Below are 22,640 nucleotides of genomic sequence, written 5' to 3'. Positions count from 1 at the left end.
ACTCCTAATAATAGTCCTATCTATCCGGTTCCTTTCTTTCCCAATCCCACTTTATCTATCTGACATCTGGAAATGTATTTTCAAGGTGAAGGTGGTGCCAGGAGAGTCCTGGGAAGCGCTGAGAGTACCAAGTGCTCAGCTCTGGTTACTGTGAAACAGCTGGGCAAGGCCCTCAGTGTCACACCCAAGGCGTGTATGTAACCTCTGCTGTTCGTTTGCAGGCGCTCGTGTCAATGCCAAGGACAATATGTGGCTGACTCCGCTCCATCGAGCAGTTGCTTCAAGAAGTGAAGTGAGTAAGGTTTGATTACCCTGCTTTTACACATAATCAACATGTTGGGGGAAAAGCAAACCCTGGAGAGCCATGGTAGGTGGCATGGGCGTGCAAAGAGGGAAGGCATTTCCTGCATGCAGGGCACTGCGGCTGAAGGCCAGTGTTTACAAGTTAGCTGTAGCTGCTCTTGAGCCTTCATGTGCTTGATTTCCACATTGCCATAGCAAGTCACAGGGAGTAGTGAGGAGAACTGACATGGGATGGAGTCCACAGTGGTCTACAGTGCCCACATCACCTTCAGGTAGTGAAAAAAGAGGAATAAATACCTGTGGGTGTGTGCATGCTGTGTGTGTGCCAGAAGGGAGTGGATGTGGATGTGATCCAACATGCATTACCACATAATTTGTTTTGGTTAATTACATTTCAAGGCATCCCTTAGGTTTTCTGTTAATGCATTTGATTCATGCAGAAGGGAGGGTTTGCCCATATTTCTTCTGCTTGACAAATAGAAATCCTCTGCCATCATGTTGTACCTCTTCCATTGCTACCTTAAAAAGGAGCGGCAGTAACTACTGGGAATGCAGCTCGGGGATTATTCTTTTCAACTGCACCAGTATTCTTGGCTTTCCATTGGGGACCTCCCTGTCTACTTTTGCCCTCCCAATACTTCATTAACAGTGAGCCCAACTGCAGACCGAATTGGCTGCTGGGGATGAGGGGAGGGGTTGTAAAGGAGACAGAGGGTGGCTGTCTTCCAGAGCCTGATGGACTCAAATCACCTCCGAAACAGTCCAGCGCTTGCCAAGCCTGGAGGCAGGAATCCTGGGCTCTCTTCTGAACTCGGGCATTGTTTGGCTGCTGGCTGAGCTTCCCAGCTGCTGGCATTCCCTGAAACCCTCTGAAAGGAATATCTGAGAGACTGTGAATGCTGTAATGAGGCAAAATACAAAAAGCCATGTTGGAAAACAAAGATCAGGCTTAAACCTTAAAAAACAGCCACAGTCTTTCTGATGCGGGAATTGCAGTGTGCTTGGTTTCTGGTTTTGGATTTGTCAGAGTACATGATTTTTATCATCAGTGACAGTCCTAACAGAAAATGTATGTCTTTCTGTGGCGCTGTGTCTCATCTTTAACTCTTTGTCAGCTGAAGCACAATGAGAAGGTGTGCTGGCAGTTCTGGTACCTCTCGGTGAGCACACAGGTGCATTAGTGAGGCAGCAGGGGGACGCACCAGCCTTTAAACCCTTTTCATGGTATATTTCATAAACACATTAAACTTTCTCCTCCTGGCATTTTTTCTTCATGATTTATACTATAATTGCTACTTTTGGTAACAATTTGGAAACAGGATTTATTATTTTCGAGGCTCTTTTAATGATGCTTTTTACCTTCCTATTCAAATGAACAAATGTGCAGATTTGATGGTGATAGTAGTAGACAGCAGTAGGTGAATTCAAAGTTCCCATTGATAGAAGATGAATTAGTGGTCCAGGAGATGACCAGTAGGACTCTGTGTAGTTTTGGAAGCACAGTTGTTTTTAGAATGATCACCAACAAATGCTAAGTTTTTTTATCAATCTTTTACTATGAAGATTTCAGAGGATTCAGAAGTTATTTCCTTGAATCCTTTTATATGTTGATTGAAATATTGGACACTTCTTTACTTATGTCTTGATGATTTTTCAGGGGCTTTAGGGATTCAAATGTTTATTTACAAATCAGCATCCCTTAGGGTGTCTGTGTAGGATTGTTAATGGATATATCACCTTCCAGCCCTAAACAGTTTGAAAAAGTTAAGACATTTCACTGTGATAGCTTGGGATAGCTAGAGACACTGACTGCAGAGGCTTACACTATAGCTGGGCACTGCATGCATATGGAGAAACTATAATAAAAGGGTAAAGCTCATGCTCTCAAAAACAATAGAATTAAAACTTTTCCATAAGGATTTTAATTTTTGATCCCAAATCAGAAAGAGCAGCAGACTGCAGATGTAAACAAAAAGGTGTAAATGTTTTTCTTTTAAAATTTGGATATTTTTAGCTTCAGGTATTCAGTCCTTATTATTTACTTCTAAAAATTATCCTTTAACTTTTTCTTTCTTTCACTAAGAGTGCATGAATTTTCCTGCTGACTTCATGTCCCAGCTGGGTAGGTCTCCAGTGAATTACATTTAAATGACTCTTAAAATAGTAGGCCTATAATTTGAAAAACAAAACCCTATTGAGACATCAGCAGTCATAGATCATCATTGGTGCTGTAGGAGATGCAGTGTCACGCACTGAACAAATCTGTTAGAGGATAGCTTTTGAGACTGCTGTAGAAAACGAAACTGCTGAGATCAGTTGAGGACAAAGACATAAAAATCCCAGTATGTATATGTAATGTTGATACAGACTGCAGGCACTCTCCTGGGCCATTCTAGATATAAAAGTACTATGTAAACACACTGTACATTTGTTATTCGTAATAAAATTTTGGCTGGGCTTAACAGAAAACTTTGCAGTTTATGGAAAGAGAATAAGGTACTATGTAGGACTATGGCTCTCCTACATACCAGATGTGAGTTGTGTTTATCAGACAAGGCTGCTTGAATGCTACTGTGTCCCAGTAGTTTGTCTGTATTTTGTTTGTGGGGGGGAAAAAGGAAGAGGAAACTAAATGCAATTTTGAGAAGAATTTGTGGTTTTTATCTGACTTGCTTAATGGCAGAGGTATGAGTAGATGCAGAAATGAACTGATTGTGAATTCTCCAGCAAGAGAGGGACTCTCAAGAGAGAAGAGTACATTTTCTCACTGGGAAATATTTACTTTTAACCAACAAAATTAACCTTAAAAGATGTTGTTTGGTCTCAGGCTGACAGAATGGATATTGCAGTCAAGACCCTTGGCCCATGCTTAGGCCTTGGGGAGGAAAGGAATGCTGATGCTAAGCTAGGGACACCAACATTCTCATGTTTTCACAAAGCTAAAATTTTCTTTTTACGTGTTCTTCTTTATTTTTTCCTTTTTCCTGTTTATAAATAAAAGGTGCAGCACTTTACTGTTATTTTGATGTGCTTTTCATCTTGTAGATGATTCCTGTAGCAGTGTGTGTTGGGTTTGTGTGGCAAGGGTCTGGTAGTGGGGGCATCTTCTGTGAGAAACTGCCAGAAGCATCTTCATGTCTGACAGAGCCAGCACCTGGCAGCTCCTGGAGTGTCCTGCTGCTGGCCAAGGCTGAGCCCATCAGTGATGGCAGTAAAGGCTCAAGGGAATTCATTTCTTCACTGAAAGCACAGCTGTGAGGCACTGCCGGTTAATCAGCCAAACAGGCTCCGTGCAGGCAGGACATCCCCAAATCCACCTGGCAAGTTTTGGCTGCGAGGCCGCTGCTCTCAGTGCCAGCAGAGCGATGTGTGCTGGGCCATTTGAAAGGACAGTGCCATTCCAGGAGCCTGGCAGGTGTTTCGGAGGGATGTTGTTCTCCGTGTCCCCGTGCTGTGCGGAACACAGCCGGGTAGCAGCCGGAGCTGTCAGGAGCAGGGCCGTGCTGATGGCTGTGGCTGCGCTGCCGTTGCAGGAAGCCGTGCAGGTGCTCATCAAGCACTCGGCCGATGTCAATGCCCGGGACAAGAACTGGCAGACGCCGCTGCACGTGGCAGCCGCCAACAAGGCTGTGAAGTGTGCGGAGATCCTCATCCCCCTGCTGAGCAGCGTCAACGTGTCCGACCGCGGCGGGCGCACGGCGCTTCACCACGCCGCCCTCAACGGCCACGTCGAGGTGAGCGCTGCGAGCCTCGCTCTGAGCTGCTTGCCTGAGCTGTTGTCTCATTTACTCCTCTTCACCTGCTCTGGCTGGGTCTAGACTGAGCCCCAGGTCCCTGAGCCCCAGGGTTCCTGTCACTCGGCTGCTTCCCAAACTATGGGACGGGTTCCCTGCCTGCAGGAACACAGCAGTGGCTGGAAGGAGCCTGTGTAGAGACAGGGTAAGAGGGAGGTGTGCAGGCACTCCTGGAGAGCTGGCTGTGCTACCGCTTCCAGCAGCTCCAGGGTCTCCTTACTTCTTTGGAGCTGGACTGCCTGTGAAAATAAGAGTGACAGAATGGAAAGAAGGGAAGACTGGTGGATTCATTTCACGCTGAAGAAACATGCAGCTGTGAAGCAGAGATCCAGTCACTCTGCTTTTCTAATCGGCCTTCTAGAAAATATGCTTCTGTTTTTCCCTACTTATAGAAAGGCAAACCTTTCAAGTATTATTATTTAACTGTATGAAAAGCTAATGTAAACAAAGCCCCTAGAGTTTTTCCTCCTCAGTTTTGCTAGTCTTTAAATCTGGGTTAAAGGGCCCCCATTTTCCAATTGCACACTTGAAGATCTAGATATGGAGTAAAAACTCTTAGACTGGAATAGTAAGTGTCTGTCAATTAAAGTTGATGAGCTGTAACTAAAAGAAGAAAGAGAAATGTTAGTTCCTATAAAATTGTGATGGTGTTTGGCCTTTAAAACACTGGACTGTAGGAAAGAGATAGTAATGCCTGTGTCCAGCTCTCATAATCTAAATCTTTTTGATGGAGTATTTCAGAAACAGTCATTCAAATACAGCATCTTGTGATCCCAGCTTTATTGCAAGATTGATTTGTTATAAACCTTTGAGAGTGTGATCTGGGGGGTTGGTTTAACCTGCTGTTGTTACTTCTAGATGGTGAACTTGCTCTTAGCCAAGGGGGCAAACATCAATGCTTTTGACAAAAAGGACAGAAGAGCTCTTCACTGGGCAGCGTACATGGGTAAGGCTTGGGCTGCTGCTCCTTTTTAATTTCCTATTCACAAATGGATAGCATGTCTTAAAATGGACAAGAACAGACCTGGCCATGAAAAGAGAGTGTTGTAATTACCCTGAGGAGGGAAGGGTTCAGCTGATCTAAATAAACACTGTCCATTTATGGGTTTGCAGCTAGGGAGATCTTGGCTGTGATTTCCTTTCTAAGACAGTTAATTGCGGGCTTTTTGTGTTGCTTTTTCATTTGGGGCTTTTTGTTCTGACTCTAAGTCAAGCCTGAACTATATTTGTGTTAGAAAAAAAACCCAGGTTATATTTGTTTCAGTTTTTTGCTCAAAAGTACTTTCAATGAAATGCAGGTAACTGTGATCATAAATTTTGCTGTTAATTGAAGTTTATAAGTAGGTAGGTTGTGATATTCTTAGGAAATGCACAGTAGGCACTTCCTCTTAGGAGCAAATTGTCACCTTTTATTCCAGAGTGGACGAGAGCAACCAAATGTCTGTTCAAAAAATAATTGCTGTTGCCAAATACTGCTTAATTCAAACAGTTTGCCTTATCACTCCTTTCAAGTTAAAGGCAAATTTCCTACAGTGGGACATTATAACTTAAAAATACAAGATTGCCTGTGATAGTGGTCATGCTTGTTCAGGAGCTTTTGTTGGCCAGGCTGTATATTTCAGGTTACAAATTGTGGCAAGTTGTGTGCCCTCAGCCAGGAGCTCCTTCATTTGACCTGTCAGAAATCTTGATTTTAATCCTGGCACATTTAGAAATGAGATAATAGGAGATTTCCAACTGTGAGAAAAGCATATTGTGTGGTTTTTTGATATACACAGACACAGATGGAAAGGCTCTTGCCAACAACTGTGATGTGGCTTTTGAGCTAACGAGCTTTGAACTTCACTCTCTAGATTTGAAAGGCTGTTGCATTGTGCTGTGCAATTCCATGCCTCTTTTCCACTCAAATGTTTTCAGAAATTCATGATGTACTTTTGAAAGTATTTAGATAACATCTAAGGCCTAAATTAGCAATGGAGTCTGTAGTGCAATTTAGACAGAAGTTAGATAATGAGATGAGAGCTGTAAACCTCACAGCGTTTCTGGAATATTTAATGTTTTTTGGGCACTAATTATCTATGGACCTTGTACATATGGCTTCCTCATTCCTGCACATGACCAGAGCTGCCCCTGTCATGAAAGTGCTGGGCAACTCAGATGGAGCACAACTTTGTATGGTGTCAGACATAATAAATGTTTAATTCTAAGACAGACAGTTCTGTCTCAGCATGAAGCAATAAGACTCTTCCTCTTAATTTTATAATTTATTAAGGCTCTTCTTTATCTATAAGGAAACCCAAGAGGTGTTAGCAGTTGTGTTTGCAGGTGACATCAATAGGATGCTGTTTTGGGAGGCTTGCATTGCCATGCTCCTCTGCTCACTGTAACACTGTCCTCTGTAAGAGGGAGAATAAAACACTCCGTTAGCTTGAGAGAAATGAATGGAAAGAGGTGTGGTTTTGTTATTTTGGCAAGTGGAAAATCAATTCAGTAAAGAGCAATCTGACACATTTGCAGAAGGTGAATGCATGGATTTCTTCACAAGGCCTGGAGCTAGGATTAGAAACATTCATGAAAATGCTTTTTCTTCCTTTGTAAAACTGTGGGAGCACATTGAAACAGCAGTGAAAAGTCAGTGTGTTAGCAAGAAAGCGGTAATCTGTGAGAAGTGATGCTGTAGGATGGTCTACTCATTATTGATAACACTCTTTTATCTTTTGAAGGTCACCTGGAAGTTGTTGCCTTACTGATTAATCATGGTGCAGAAGTGACTTGTAAAGACAAGAAGGGTTACACCCCACTTCATGCAGCTGCCTCCAATGGGCAGATTAACATTGTGAAACAACTCCTTAACCTGGGGGTGGAGGTATGTGGTAATATGCACTTTATTTCTCTCTATTTAGAGATAGTCTTTTCTTCTTTCTTATGGATGCTGCTAAAGACAGTGACTTCGAAAGAAAAGCGGTTCCATTTTCCAGACCACCTTATTCTTGATGTGGTTTATTGGTTCAAGAGTCAGGACACATTCTTTATTAAAGAAAGTCTCTTATGGACAGTAAATTTGTGGCCACCTTGCTGAAGGAATCAGGAGATATATCCCGTTCCTGCAAAAGAAGATGGGAGTAATGAAATTTTCCTTGGGTCATCATTTCCTTTGATACGATGAGTGATTGTTCTCAACACATACACTGCTTCACTAAACAGCAGTTCAGGCTGTTTCAGTCTACAGACCTGTATTTCCTCTGTAGCAGATAGATTGTTTTCACTCTGGAAAATAACTTTTCTTCAGGGAACAGACTTCTTGTTATTTTCAGCTCCTCAAAGCAGTTGTGAGATGACCAGGAGCCTAACCAGACAATTAATCAGAGATGTCAAATAAAGCCATTGCTTTTGCCATGGCATTTTCAGCTGACTTGACCTGACAGAAAATTGTCAGAAGTTCATGTTCATAGGCTGTTGGCTGTGGAGGGGAATAGCTGTTTCCTGTTATTAACAGTGGTATGCTAATAAATCCCTTTAAGTTCCACATTCTCCACTACTGGGGATATGATCTTTGAGATGCCTATATTTCATGGAAGGCTGTTCATGCCATTCCCGAGTCTTTTGTACAATCTGTCTTGTCCTGTTTTACAGAACAGCAGTTGAATACTAAGTTGGTCATCAAGAAGTAACTTAATCTTAGTTACATCTTTATAATACTGAGCTACTGATAGTGGTTACTTATTGAAGTGTAAATATCTATGCACTTTCAGGTTGCTTTCACTCAGATACCTTCTTTCCCTATCCAAAATAAAACTGTGGAAACAGCTCTTATGCCTGGTTCTGTTCACAAAAACACATTACCCACTGTTGTAATATTTTTAAATATAAAGATTGTGAGCTTTTTTATTCATTGTGCTTTTCCACTTACATGGAAAAGCTTTCCAGCTTGTTAGGACTTTTGCCATCATTATCGTCATTACATTGGCTTTAGAAATTGTTAGTAGGATAAAAAACTTAATAATAGGAAAGGTAAAGCATTCCAAGTGAAGCTGTCTGGCAGTATAATTTGTCGATGAGATGTGCTGGTGAGAGCTATGCCCTATGACAGTTCAGGCCTCCAGCTATTTCCATTTGCAGTGTGTGATGCATTACGTAAAATGCTAAGCTGATGTCTGTAATTTTAACTATGTCTCCTTGTCTCATTTTAGATTGATGAGATGAACATCTATGGAAATACTGCACTTCACATTGCCTGTTACAATGGTCAGGATTCTGTTGTTAATGAGCTGATTGACTATGGTGCTAATGTAAATCAGCCTAATAACAATGGATTCACCCCCTTGCATTTTGCTGCTGCCTCCACTCATGGAGCACTGTGTCTCGAACTACTAGTGAATAATGGGGCAGATGTTAATATTCAGGTAAAACTTAAATACCAGCTTTACAGTTTTACTTTATCCTATTTTGCATAGCTCAGGAGGAAACTATAACAAGTACAGCATGGCTTTAAATCCTTGATGGAACTGGAGTGATGCTGAGAATGTTGATCACGAAACTGTTTGGGTGAGATTACATCCCAGCAGAGGACCTCTCAGTGCCTTCATATATACAATCAGAACTCTAAACTCTAGGCCAGCCACTTTCATGAAGGCATGAAAAAGTACCAAAATATAGTCCCAAGAACTCTGTCAAAATGTTATTTCAGGGAATGGTACTACGTCAAAGAACTATTCTTTTCTGGTATTTTTCTTTCCTGTATAATATGGGTATAATTAAACCTGATTTCAGAAAGTTCCCTTTCCAGGGTAACTTGTTACCTACTTTGGAGCCCTAGCTTACAAAGTCTGACTCTGCTTAGGATATCTGAATATTCTTGAATACACAACTTACACATCTTGATGAAGCTGAAAGTAACTTGCTCTTATCCAACAGAGGGTACTGGTATAAGCATCAGAAGACTTGAGGTCTTCTGAGTTCATATAAGGTTTTGACTACTTTAGTTAAAATTCTGTGTGTTTCAGTTTCCCATCTGTGAAACTGGCATTTAACTTCCAGCATTTAGCACCTCTGGCAAGTCCCTTAAGATCAGTGTAGTAAAGTAGTCAGTGCAGTATTTAAACTCAGAATTATTAAGAAATTAGGGATTGTGCTTGCCAATGAAGGTGAAACCCCATGCAAATGAACATGAAGTGATGTGAGTAGAGGCTGATGCCACTTCCATGCTATTTTCTCATTGCTCGTCTTTCCTGGTCTCAGTTTCTTTCTCTAAACCCCAAAACATTGCTCTCTACTCATTGTACCTTTGCTTTTGCATTGTGCTTTTGCTTAGCTGTCACATGCTAAATGGCTGTTCTGTTTCATTCCTGTCAGAGTAAGGATGGAAAGAGCCCCCTGCACATGACAGCTGTCCATGGGAGGTTCACGCGGTCGCAGACCCTCATCCAGAACGGTGAGTTTCTGTGCCTCTGGAGTGGCTCTCCAAGAGATCAGGCACATCCCCTGTTGCAGTTTTCAGTTCTGACCCAGAGGGCAGCTCCATGAACTTCTGGCTTTGAGCTGAACTGACAGCTCTCGTTCCATGATGTCATCACAACCTGAGATTTTGGTTGTTAACAAAATTTCATAATCTTCCATCTGACAGTGGTCCAGATGATCTATTCAGATTCTTAACCTGAAAACAAGAGTTCAGAGGTGTATTTAGGTATTTTTTTCTGCTGAGAAGGATGCACAGTTTTCTAGTTGTCCTCCTTTGGGAGCCCTAGTGTTCCTAGAGCTCAAACCATTTTTTCTACTCTGCACTCAGCAGCTGTGCTTTTCTCACCTCTCTTAGCTCATCTCTTACCACTGTCTTCATTAAGTGTTGAATATGTACTCAGGAGGTAGGAGCAGTACTACTACCTTGTTTGTTCTGGCATAGCCAGGATTCCTGATTATCAGTCCTTTTTCAGGCATCTTTCTTGTCCAAGAATACTATAGAATGTAGCAATTATTCTTGTTGGAAATCTGTCAGAGGCCTGTTTCTGAATGACAGAGGTTGCTGTTACTGATTCTTTACTTAAGCTTCCCAGTTTGGCCGACTATCTGAGACAGGATGGTCTGGACTTTGTTCATTGGTTGGGTTGGTTTTTTTGTTTTCCAAAATCCCAAACTTGGAACTGAAGTGTGGAATGTTGGAGATGGTTGAACAATTGTGCTTTAAATGTAATGACACATTTAAACAAGACTGTGTTTTAAAATGGAGGTCTCCAGTAGATCATGCTTCTTTCAGGTCATCATGCAAATTGTTGTTATCTTTCTCCTGGGATAAATAAAATAGAAATAATAAAGGGGAGTTGGGACAAAATGCAAGAAACTGTGCTTTACTGCAGTTTTCAGTTGTTTAGTCTAATATGTTCAGGCTTAGAGCCATTGTCTGTTTGCTGTTGGATTTGTGTGTGAAAGGACTGGCTGTTCTTCATCTGTCCTTCACGCCTCTCTACTCTTCCACTTACTTGGGTTTCACTTCTTTCTTTCTTTCTTTCTTTCTTTGTTTTCTGCCCCTCTAATTTTAGTATTGTACACAGATCTCATTGCAATTGACTTTGTGCCTCATTGCCACGGGGTCTTGGGGAAAAGAGAAATGTCAAGCATTTAAAGCAATGGAGTTTTATTCTGCAGTACTTAGTGAGCTGGCTAATGATGTCTCAGTTTCTGGTTGTTGTCTCTAGCAACCTGTAGAGGAAAAATGGATTACCTTAAAATTGGGAAAACTGCAAGTGTGGTGCCTTTCTTTAAAAATGAGGAAAAATAAATGCTGGGGAATGTCATATAGGTCAGTGGGCAATGTCTTGCATAGCTTTCTCAAGAGTAAAAGAAGCTGGAAAGCACACTTCTCTTCTACAGCAGTTTAATAGGCTTTGTGAACACAGCACAGACCTCTGTTTCTGAGTTTCTGTTTGTGGAGACCTCCACTGCTGAATGCTCTGCCCAGGGAACTTGTTCAAGCATTTCACTGACCTTTGTTTACCATTAAAAAATTAGAAATTAGAAAGGTTGGAAGGGACCTTAAATATCATCTGGTTGTAACCTATCTGCCATGGGAGGGCTTGCCTTGCACTGGATCAGGTTACTCAGAGCCTCATCCAGACTGGCCTTGAACACTTCCAGGAATGGGGAATCCATAGCTTCTCAGGGCGTGGTGTCTAGTGCTTTACTAGAACTCTTCCTGTTGCAATTAAGCCCTGTTATCACCTGTGAATAGTGGATATGCAGTAAATATTACCATATCCTGATGTTAGCAAGACTTTTTACATGCTTTCAGGAAGTATTCTCACAGCAAACTGGCAGAGTATTAAAATACTGCAGTGCTGGTGCATAACTGGTTGTAAAACTACACTCAGAGATTAGTAATAAATGAATTGTTGTTGAAATGGAAGGTGTAGTGAGGGAGTTTTCAATTTCCCTTCTGGGTCTGGAACTATCCAGTATTTTCATTAAAAGCTTGGATAGCGGAATAGAAAATATGCTTTTAACATTTTGAGAAAGAAAACGTGGTTGGGAGAGACAGTTTGGCAGAAGGTGGAGTCAGAGTAAAAAATGATCCTGTAGAACTGGAGACAGAAGTTGGAATGCAAGCAAAGCAAAATAAAAATCACACAGAGAAGCAGGAGTATCATCTGGACAAGTTCAGAATGGCAACAGCCAGGTAGGTGGCAATCCCTCAGGAAGGAGTCTCGGGCTTGTAGAGGATCAGAAGGCTGTTGACCACAAGTCAGCAGTGTTTTGGTGCTTAAAGAAATGTGTCATGGATGTACATGGTGCTGTGCAGTGCCCAGGAGTGCACAGATAGGAGTGTGGCCAGCAGGCATGAAGTAATCCTGTTTGCTCAGCTCGGCACTGGGAGATGTCAGCTGTAGTACTGGTTTTGGCTTGTGCTTCCACAAGGATGGAGGCCAGCTGGAGAGGACTCGGGGAAGGAGAGAATAGTTGGAGTGCAGTAAACCTGACTGGCAAGGAGAGACTGAAAAAGTTACAGTTCTTGGTCCAAAAAGAAAACAGGGACTTGTGTGTAACCCATCTAAAGAAATAATCCATTTTTCCTGCTTATGTGATTAAAACACAAGATGCCAGGTTTAAATTGCAAAAGGAAAAGTTCTACACAAGCACTGTTTGGTTGTTCTCTGTTAAGACAAAAAGCACACAATGCGTTTGTTTGCAGTGTGTTCCTGATGGCCTCCAGAGCAAACTCTATTTAACACTGTTGTACAGATAAGGTTGAGTGGCAGTGCCTTTACAAATGAGGGTACAGTTTCAGCAGGTTATTTTGTAGTTTATTTCAGGGCACCCATTTGTACCTTTAGATAGGCAGCAAATCCAAATCATGTACTTGACCCTTGTCATCCAGTTCCCACCACTCTTCCCCACCGCTGCAGGTGGAGAGAGAGGTGCAAGTGCTGCTGCCAGAGCACGGCTGACAGCTGAGAGCTTGCTGTGTGCTTGGGAAATTCAGTGTCTCTGTGGCTGAGAGAGCAGCTCTGGGCTGCTCATGGTGCTGTCACTAGAGACAAGTAGCACTTGTGGTCCCTGGTTCATGCTGAGTTTTTTGGTGTCAAACTATGAAAATCTTTTCTGCAGGAGGGGAAATCGACTGTGTTGATAAGGATGGTAACACCCCTCTGCACGTGGCTGCAAGATACGGACACGAGCTTTTGATCAACACCCTCATAACCAGCGGAGCCGATACTGCCAAGTAGGTGCCTCAAGTGGAGCTGCTTGTAAGGATCAAATGTTATTGTCCAATGCCTGGAAACACAGCTACTCCTCACCTTCTGAAGTGGGAAGGTCAAAACTGACAAGCATAATTGAACTGTACTTCATTGGGTGACATGAGACTAAAATATGAACAACTGGGAAGTGTGGAGGGGAAGCAAACTCTGCTAAATTCCTGTTGTGCCCACTTGCATGATTACAAGTTGTATAAGTACTGCTTCTTTTCCCTGAAGCATTGATGTGGGACAGTGGTGTTAATGTACACGAAGTAGTAGTTAATAGTTAACTATTATCAGTTGTTAAGGTACATGTAGTAGTAGTGTATATACATACATACATACATATATATATATATATATATATATATATGCGCATGTGTGTGTGCATATACAGAGAGAGTACTTGAGTATTGTTGAGTTATGATCAGGTTCCTAGGGTCTGTCAAAAGGAAATAGCAAGCCTGGGCATAAACACAGGGGTATGAGATCAGGGTAACGCAGTGCCATGAGGGTTATCTGTACCAGGTGTTTCAGAGCAGCATCTGATTTCATGAATATAAGCTTTTGGCAGTTACCTCCACATGTCTCCAAAATATAATTTGTCTTCTCCATAGAACCTGCCATCATCTCTTGATTTACCTAGTTAGGAAACTCTGCTTTCAAATGCAAATGACTGGTTTGAATTTGGGAGATAATTGCTGCTGTCAGTATTTTGTTTATTTACTTGATGGTGTTTATGCAAGTGACAGATTTTCCCATTCTCCTTTTCTGAGTGCAACTCACACCTTACAAACTCAGAAGGTGGAACAGATCTTCAATTGGCATGGATAATGCAATTCCACAGGCTTCAGCTGATGTCACTGGATTTTATTACTACAGTCAGCATGAAGATCTTGGTGTCTTAATAGCGGTGTAGGTTTTTCCTCTCTCTCCAGTACAGTCAGTTGCTGTCTGTTGAGGTTTTAAGGGAAAATGAGATCCACTGGGATAGCCCACTCCACTCTTGGAATCAGGGTTATCCAGTTAGAAATTTCTATTTCACAGTTGGGTGACTGGAACATTGATCAAATAAAATACTTTTTCCAGCAGCAGGAATAAATGAAATAAGAAGTTGGCTCAGAGACACCAGGCAGATGGAAATGATGCTACTGCCTGTGCTAAATGTGCTTTCAATATGTGCTGCATTAACTCTGGGTGAGCTCCCCAAACAGGTTTAGGAAAGAAAAATCTGCAGCACTGTTCCCAACATGAGCAGACAGCTCAGCCAGTCTTTGAGGCAATGCACTGGGAGGAAAAGTGTGCAAGTGATGAGAGGAACCAGTGTGAACAGCACTGTAGAAGTGGGACACTGGCTAGCAAATGTGCAGATAGCGGATTTTGGTGGAAACCAGACAAAACATCTGCTGGATGGAAATCTTGACCAAAAAGATGAATAATATTTCATCAGATAACTGGGTGGAGGAGGAGACAGAGGGATATGGGTGCGGGGAGAACCACAGCAAAACAGAATGTCCAATGTTACCTTAAAGAAATGAATCCACAGCTAGAAAATGCAACTTGTTTGTACAGATGCAGGAGCTCAGTGGAGCTTTCAATGTTTTCTTCAAAGAACAGGCTGTCAGATCATCTCTGAATAGATTTACTCTAAGATATAGATGCTGCTAATAGCAAAATTAAAATCTGTACAGCAGCATAAGTCAGTGTAGTGAAGCAGCAAGGAGGACACTTTTAATGTGAATAAGAGAAAGAATGAACAGGCCGGTGGATTCTGGAAATAATAAATTTTTTGAAAAAAACCCCAAATTAGTTAAATACATTTATGTATAAAATCTTGGAGAGAGCAAGATATATGTATAAACATCCACATTAATTATTGTCTTCAGCTTCCTAACTAATTATGATCTATGGTGTAGAAAGACCTTTGTCTTTGGGTCTGTATCTGAAATCCTCTTCCATGAGGTGGTCATTCTCTCCGATCCACCAACTGTCTTGCAGAAATGAAGGACTGATATGAATCCATTTTCTATTGTTCTGGAGTTGGTAATTAAAAAAAAAAATCTGCTGGAGCAGGCAGTAGATTATAATCTTGTCAAGCTAGGTTTCAGAGGCTCTGTGTTTATGTACACTTGGAGAACTGCCAGTAGGATAATATTTCTAGAATAACAAGATGATTTACACAAAATAATGCTGAGTGAAAGACACCAAGATGTCCAGACCCAAAATTATTCTAAGACAGTAAGCAGTGGCATGCCTAGGGATGGAACTGGCATGATTTTCTGATATTAATTAAAGTTGCTGAGTGCTCAGCTTGTTTGAAAACTACATGTTTGCCTGATATGGATTTAGACTAAATTTAGATAAGCTCAATCTAATGGCTACCTTTATTTTCTTATCCATCATGTCTACTCTGAAAGTTTATTGTGTGATTGAAGAGAGAGTCATGTGTTAAAGGGAGGAAAAAGTGAAAGGGGAGGTGAGGAGAGTAGCTGGAGCAAACAGGAAAATTAGATTATTAGTTCTTAGGCTGTGGAAGAAAGTTGTGACATGGCAGCCTAAAGGAAAGTGTGAAGAGTCATCTGCGGGAAAAAAAAGAGTATTTAGAAATAATATAGAGAAGATTTTGGCATTTACATCTCCCTCAGAATGGCAGTTGCCATATGTGTGTTGCTGGTGCAGAAATTTGTGGCTCACTGGGTAATTGACTCCAAGCAGTATCTGCTCTCTTACTTCCTCACTTACCTTGGCTTTGCCTGGAATTTTTGCAAACCATCCTGCCACATTCTGTTCAAAGCATAATGCCAAGATTTTGCTGCATCAGAATATTTTTAACTCTCAAGAAGGCTGTTAAGGAAATATAGATAAAAATAATGGCAGGCAGCAAGAAAGACTCTTCCTAGAAAAGCATGAGAAAATGTTGCCTTTCTGGAAGGAGCTTTTGATGAGCTGTGTGTGTATGTAACCTGCATTTTCTCACTTTCAGGTGTGGGATCCATAACATGTTCCCTTTACACTTAGCAGCGCTGAATGCCCACTCAGACTGCTGCAGGAAATTGTTGTCATCGGGTGAGTAAAACCCCCAGTGTCCCTGGAACTCAAACAGTGTTTGTCTCTGCTCCTTGCAGCCCCTTTCTACTCTTTTTTGTGAATTATTCTAATGAAAGGCTTCCTGTGCTGTGTGGGGCGGTGTACCCGAGCATGCAAGGCCTTCCCAAAGCCATGCTGGTACTTCCTGTGTTGTTCATGCCCAAAGCTCTTTATTCCTGGCAGGTTCAGAGAATTTAGACTAATTCACCAGGGGAGGGAGGGAATTTAGGACCCCTTTCCAAACAGCAGGAATGTGAGATCCTGTTTTGTTTTGGGCATTTTCCCCTCTGCCCACCAAAGGAGCAATTCTGAAATTATCTCCTTGCCGTCTGCACTGGCACAGCTATTTACATCTCACTGATGATGATGATATATTTTACATGCAGCTAAAGTGTGTTTCCGAATCTGTAGTTAAGGAGTTAGGCTGGCCAAACTGGCTGGGGGCATGAGAGGGAAAATGAGTGGAAGCGTAATGTCAAGAGAACAGGCTTGGGATCCTCACCAGAGCCCAAAGCGGAAGAAGCCAGAGCTTGCTTATGAACCATTCTGAGAGAGTCAATAATCAGTGGCCAAATCCCAAATTCTGCTTTTTCCAGGCAAGAGAGCTGTGAGTTAAAAAATCCTGACCCAGATCATATGAGTTTTCTAGAAAACTCCTTCATTACTTAACATGTAAAATGTCCTACAACTACTTTTCCCCTTGAGTCCTGTGTTCTATAAAAGAAATGTGAAAAATGGAATTACATACCCTATTATACAAAGACTTGGTATGCTCTGGCTTTGGCACTAGATAGGAAAACACTCTGGGTGACCAGAGTTAGCACTGGCAGGCTGTTACCTCTGGCCTTGTGCATCTTGATGAGCATCTTGATCCCCACCCGCTGCTGGGAGCCCCTTCCCGACGCGACAACCACGCGCAATGAAAACAACCCCAATTCATGTTTAGGCTGACTCTGCAGCTCATCCTCATGTCTCCATGTTTTCTGTCTTCCTGTCCTGCTGTCGCAGTCCTCTTGGTGAGTCTCTCCTCCTCAACGCCTGTCACATGGCTGCAGACAGGGATGTGGAGGAGCTGGATGCGGAAATAGACGCTCGTCAACTTCGCGGCTCTTTTTATAGAGCTGCCAAAGCGAAGCAGCTGCTCGCCGTTCCCGTGACAACCTCTCTCTGACTGTAGTTGCTTGCGTTCTGTTTTTCCCCCGACTAACTGATTTTTCTGTCTCTGCGATGTTTCTTGTGGTTTAACTAGGACAAAAGTATAGCATAGTGTCCTTGTTTAGTAATGAGCACGTGCTGTCTGCAGGCTTTGACATAGACACCCCCGACAGCTTCGGAAGAACGTGCCTGCACGCGGCCGCTGCTGGAGGGTGAGTACCTGCTCTGGGGCTGCTCCAAGGCATCTTGGGGCACAGTTGGGGCCAGCCAGCTTGGCTGTGCCATCCACAGAGGAATTTATTGCTGTGCAAGGCAGTCCGATGCCATAATGAGAGGCACTTTAGGCTCTCTTTTGCCGCTGCCCTTGTGTAGGGTGAGCTGGGTTGATATTGATGTATGGCAAAGGGATAAACTCTTCCTTTCCATGCCCCTGAGAAGGCTGTTGTAGCTTTCAGAGGGGTGCTGCTCTTGCCCAGGCCTCCCTGAGGGCCACAACAGTCACCAAGGGCCAGCAGTGTCCAGGAAAACACCAGTCCCTAGGGAATATCCAATGAGGAGCAGGAGCTGGAGCTCCTGGGATGCTTCTGGGAGGGGAGTTATTCCCGGCCTCCATCTCTGGACCGTGTCCTTGTCCAAAAATGCAGCTGTGCAGCAGTGCCTGCAACATTGCAGCCTTGGAGTCCAAATGTAGCTCGTCTCTCTTTCCTGTTTTTCAGGTTCAAGTCTAAGTTTCTAAAAGAAAAACCAACAAACCAAAGCCACAACAAAAACCCAACCAAAACCAAACCTTCATCCTCCAAATTAGAAAGTGAGAAGGCTGCCCCTCTCTCAGGGTGATGCATTCCTGAAAAGTGGTGGGAGGGCAGAAAAAGAAATCGAAGTGAAAATTGAAATGCTTCAATTTAAGGTGTAAATGTAGCATCCAGTTATTTTGAATAGTTCAATATAATTGTCAGTGAAGTGCTGTGAAGTTAATCTAGCAAAAGGACACAACATTTGGCAAGCATTGAGTTTTGACTCTTCTGTTTGAGTACTTTATGGCTCAGAAAACAGCTGAAACAGAGCCTTGGCTGCAGCCCTTGGATTCTCTGTGGTTATAGCAAGCAGAAATGCTCATCCACAGCAAATATTTGGCAGTGATTCTGGAAGTTGCTTTTTCTTCTCAGTGAACCAAAATCTATATCACAAAGTTTTTGTTCTTGGGGCAGGGGGTAATCCCAAACCCTAATAAAATTGATCCAAATTGTTTTTATTATTGGTATTATTCATCTTGATATTTTTCTCACATTAATATAAGAGGTATGACAGTTGCTTGGATGGAGATCATTATAATATGGTTCAGATGCCACCTCTTTGATAAGGCTGCACCCAGAATGATAATAAGAACATCTTGGAAATCCTAAAGAGAAGGAGAGGCTTCAATAAGAAGCAAAAGTGACTCATGAAAATAAACCATATTTTTCCAGTTGTTTACTGTGATTGTCATCACTAACAAGTGTTTTTATTTTTAGTGCATTGTGGTGAGTGTTCTGTAGTTATTTTATGCAACAGAAATTTAGAGTTGGGATTGACACACACCAAAATATTGCATTATTGCATCCAGTCCCCCTTTTTTTTCTGTAGCTGGAGATCTACAAAAGCCATCAGCTCATTTCCTGACACAGGCCTGTTACTGCCATTACATTAATGGGAGTTGCATGGGTGCTAGGAAGAGAATTTCAAAGGTCTGCTCATTTGATTGTGAGCACAGGTGATTTGTTGCCCCTGTGAATGACAAGTGCTCTTGGAAAGTGCTGCATTTCTTTCTGTCATTTTCTGGCTTGGAGTCCTACATTTATTTGCTTGAATGACAAAATTTGTCAGAATGCAGCTGGTTTGTTTTCTATTAAAAATTACCTGGCTTTAAACAAGATGAAGAAACATCAGGATGTGGTAAATTCTCCTCCAGTTCCATTAATGCAGTGTTGATGTGGCATTCACTATAACAGCCACACCCCTTTTTTAACAAAGCACTTGGAGATGGGCTAAAATCTATCAGTAGTCAACAAATCGCATCAGAATAAACCTAAAGGTGACTCATGTGATTATATTTCATTAAATAAACAGGATTTGAGCAAAGTGCTTACTGTTGAATGCTTTGCTGAATGGGGGTGGATTTCGTTAAATGTCACCTCTTCATTATTAGACTGGCATTTTATAAGCTAGCAACAAATTTCTTTTTAAGTTCCTTTATAAAATACCAGGTCAGAATGGGAAGCACTACAGTACAGCTGCCACTGAAAATCTCCAAAAACACTGATCATATTTACTGCGCTCTCTTTAGAAAAGTAATATTTTTTTTCTTCTGCAGAAGAGAAGTCTGAGGTTTTCTACTGAAAAAAAAAGTAAACAGTTTATTTTTAGAGCTTCACTTTCTGTTAGATTGAACTTCACATTACAGTTAGCTCTACCCTGGTTTTGCACAGCAAATAATACCAAAGTAACTAGACTAACTTTTCCTTGTGGGGGACAGGGGGCAATGCAGGTGTAAGCTTCTGTTTTATTCATGTTTTGTTTTCTTTACTTCTCTTTCCAGTAATGTAGAATGTATAAAACTCTTGCAAAGCAGTGGAGCAGATTTTAATAAGAAGGACAAATGTGGAAGGTAGGTAAATTACAAAGCTCTTTTAAAAAAGAATCTATAAGGCAAGGAAGAAAGGCCTGAAATCTGCCTGGAAATCAGACTGGAAATCACATGTTCTATGAAAAATGGCAGCAAAATCAGGTAGTTTGGCCTTCTCTGCAGAACCCTTGCTGCTGCAGTTACATGCCAGCCAGCCAGGTGCAGGCTTCAGTAAATACATTAAAGCCATCCCACCCTCTTGAGTTTCCTGTTTTAAAAATATCACAGCTTTTCTTTTTTTCCTTACGGCTGAAATTCTTGTGCTGCTGTGCCCAAGACCTCACCTGGGTTATGATGGCAGGATAGCTGCTATTGGATGTGCTTTCTAGAGGGTTCCCCCCACAGGAAGCGTTGCTATGGGTGTTGCTATGCCAGCTAAAGAAGATGCTGTGCTGGACACTGTGTTTTGCCCTGCCTCCCAGCTGGGAGAAGTAGCGTGTCTGCAGAGCTACAGCAGAGGCTCTCACAGGCATTTGGCTGTTTGCAAGACACAGACTGGTGCTCTGTAACCTATTAGGCTTCGTAGCAGCACCAGAACTTCCTATTAACACAATATTTTGTTGACTTTCCATAAATTAAAGCGCTGGAAATCTGTAGGAATGCAGCAATTAGGATTTATCTTTATCCTCCTCAGTACATGTTGGAATACGAGGTAACAAATTGCCACTTATGTTCCAGGACACCTTTGCACTATGCAGCTGCAAATTGTCATTTCCACTGCATTGAGACTCTGGTGACAACAGGAGCCAATATAAATGAAACAGATGACTGGGGACGCACCCCTTTGCACTATGCTGCTGCTTCTGACATGGACCGAAAGTAAGAGAGCTCTGAGGAATTCCTGCCTTGAGTGTTTTGCTAAATCAGTATCTAGTCTCTTCATGATGCTGTGTCATTTGAGCCAAAAAAATGATCCCACTAGCAGAGGAATTTCTCTCAGATGTATGCATAGCTCCACAGTGAGTTGCTCTGACTGGAAGCCAAACCCCCAGATGATGTGGCATTGCAGCTCCATGGTATACCTCTGAGGGAACGCTCAGTTTTGCAGCCCTACAGAACTATTTTCACAGTGTTATGTCTTCTGTTTTCCTCTGTGTGATTTCCTCACAAGATTAAGCTCAGAGAATTTTCTGCATTTGCTTTGCAAGTCCATCAGAAGGAATACAGCAAGAGACAGGAGAAGGGGAAGTTTTCTGAGGTGGACTGCAGTGACAGACATTTGGACATTTTGACAGATTTGTGGGAAAGGTGGGATAGATCTAACCATCAGTCTCACTCTACTCTCAGAGCAGATAAAAACCCTGTTCATACAGGGTGCCTTTTTAGAGAGAGGTCTGAGGAATAGCCTTTGTCAGTGTTGTTCTTGTGAGAAAGGGGCAAAACTTAGAAATGCTGTGGTTACTGACTGCAGTTTTAATTCCCAGATAGTTGAACATTCTGGCAATCTCTTCCTTATAACATACTGTATAAACCAGACTCAATGATCCTGTTAATTGTCTCTTAAAACTGTTAGCAACCTCTATGTCTTTTATGTCATCCTATGCCTTTCTGTCTCACAGTGTCTCTAGACATTAAGGATCTAGTTTTTGGTTTCTTGTGTAGTGAGGTCTGGTGAAGGTACAGCTGCATCTCTCCCAGCAGAACACTACCTCACAGCCATGGCAGGGGAAGTTTGGTTTAGCTTTATGGCAGAGTTCTGAATGCCACATCAGAGCCTCGAGAACTTAATCATTTGCTGTGATAATACTGATATAAAAAATGTCTTCCCCATCACCCTCAAACCTGAACAGGGCTGGGAAGAAGTAGGCAGGATCATCAGAGATATGTGCTTGGCATGAAAATCAGTGTAGGCTTGTAGGAAGGCTTTCACCACTGGCTGTTTCTAATCCTGTCTTACCAGGGTGAGGTGTTACTTGGGGGGGTTGAGAATGATGATTCAGTGTGTGTTTTTCAGCTTTTGGTTCTTGGTAGGTGAAGTTCCTGCATTTAAACAAGCTCTTGGTTAACTCCAGGATATATCTACTTTTATCCCTCATTTGGAAAAAAAACACCGCATTTTAATCACATCCTGAACTTTGGAAGAAGTATATGGCTTTTATTTGTCCTCACAATCCAAACCTAAATTGATTCTGATGTGGTGATGCTGTCTTCTCATTAAATTTTTCAGTTTGAGATGTTCTGGAAGAAGCCCTATTACATAGATGAAATGCTATTTGCAGACCAAGATTTTATGGGTCAGCAGTTTTGTTTTTTTTCCCCCTGCTGAATGTCAAAAACCTTCCAAGGTCAGGCAATCTCATTCCAAAGAATATTCATCATTAACTGTAGATGTGGGTAGTTAATGAGCAGGGAGAAGAACCTGACCTAGAGATCACACAGTGTTGCCAAGATATTTGACAGAAAGTGAGGCAAGTCAGCTAGTGCAGATTTGAGATAAAGTGATTAAAGTTGTGCTAAATCCTAAATGCTAGAGAAGAACTAGCAGCTTACTGCAGGAGGAAGCAAGGTTCAGTAGTCCTGAGTTACTCTCTGAAAAGTAAAAAAGTGCACAACCTTGCTGTGGTTGAAACAGAAGAATCCTAGAAAGAGATGGTCAAACTGTATTTGATAGAAACCAGAATTTAAAATATTTTTTTCTTCTGGTATTGACCTGTGGGACAATAAACTACCAGACTATGGTGGTCTCCATAGTTTTCAATACTTACTGCCTGCAGACCCATGCAGTGCCCAAGTTACCTTGTACACTCCTCATTGCTGACTGGAGGAAGTCAGCTTCTTGAAAAGGAGATTGGGGGTGGGTAGCAGACTGCATCAAAATCATCGGTGTGGTATTTTGAGAATAAGTTGCATTTTTCTGTCCTCTGTGCTAAGAAGAAAGAATATTTTAGGTAACTCCCATGAAAATGCTGAAGA

The 22,640-nt window shown here is 42.0% G+C and overlaps 1 protein-coding gene across 1 annotated transcript; it reads left to right on the top strand.

The window, feature by feature from the left end:
* Nucleotides 1-224: 224 nt before the first annotated feature.
* On the top strand, nucleotides 225-22,636 carry LOC131574537 (serine/threonine-protein phosphatase 6 regulatory ankyrin repeat subunit B-like; the record flags this gene model as incomplete). Its single annotated transcript, XM_058829014.1, has 12 exons — nucleotides 225-292; nucleotides 3,837-4,037; nucleotides 4,956-5,043; nucleotides 6,821-6,963; nucleotides 8,288-8,500; nucleotides 9,450-9,528; nucleotides 12,693-12,807; nucleotides 15,807-15,889; nucleotides 17,214-17,277; nucleotides 19,641-19,709; nucleotides 20,406-20,546; nucleotides 22,599-22,636. Coding segments are annotated over exons 1-12 (1,279 nt in total), but the record flags the coding sequence as incomplete, so codon positions are not given.
* Nucleotides 22,637-22,640: the final 4 nt, after the last annotated feature.

The sequence above is a fragment of the Poecile atricapillus genome, unplaced genomic scaffold, assembly GCF_030490865.1.
Source record: "Poecile atricapillus isolate bPoeAtr1 unplaced genomic scaffold, bPoeAtr1.hap1 scaffold_377, whole genome shotgun sequence".
Lineage (NCBI taxonomy): Eukaryota > Metazoa > Chordata > Aves > Passeriformes > Paridae > Poecile > Poecile atricapillus.
Note: the sequence above shows the minus strand (reverse complement) of the source record. Positions and strands in the feature narration are given on the sequence as shown.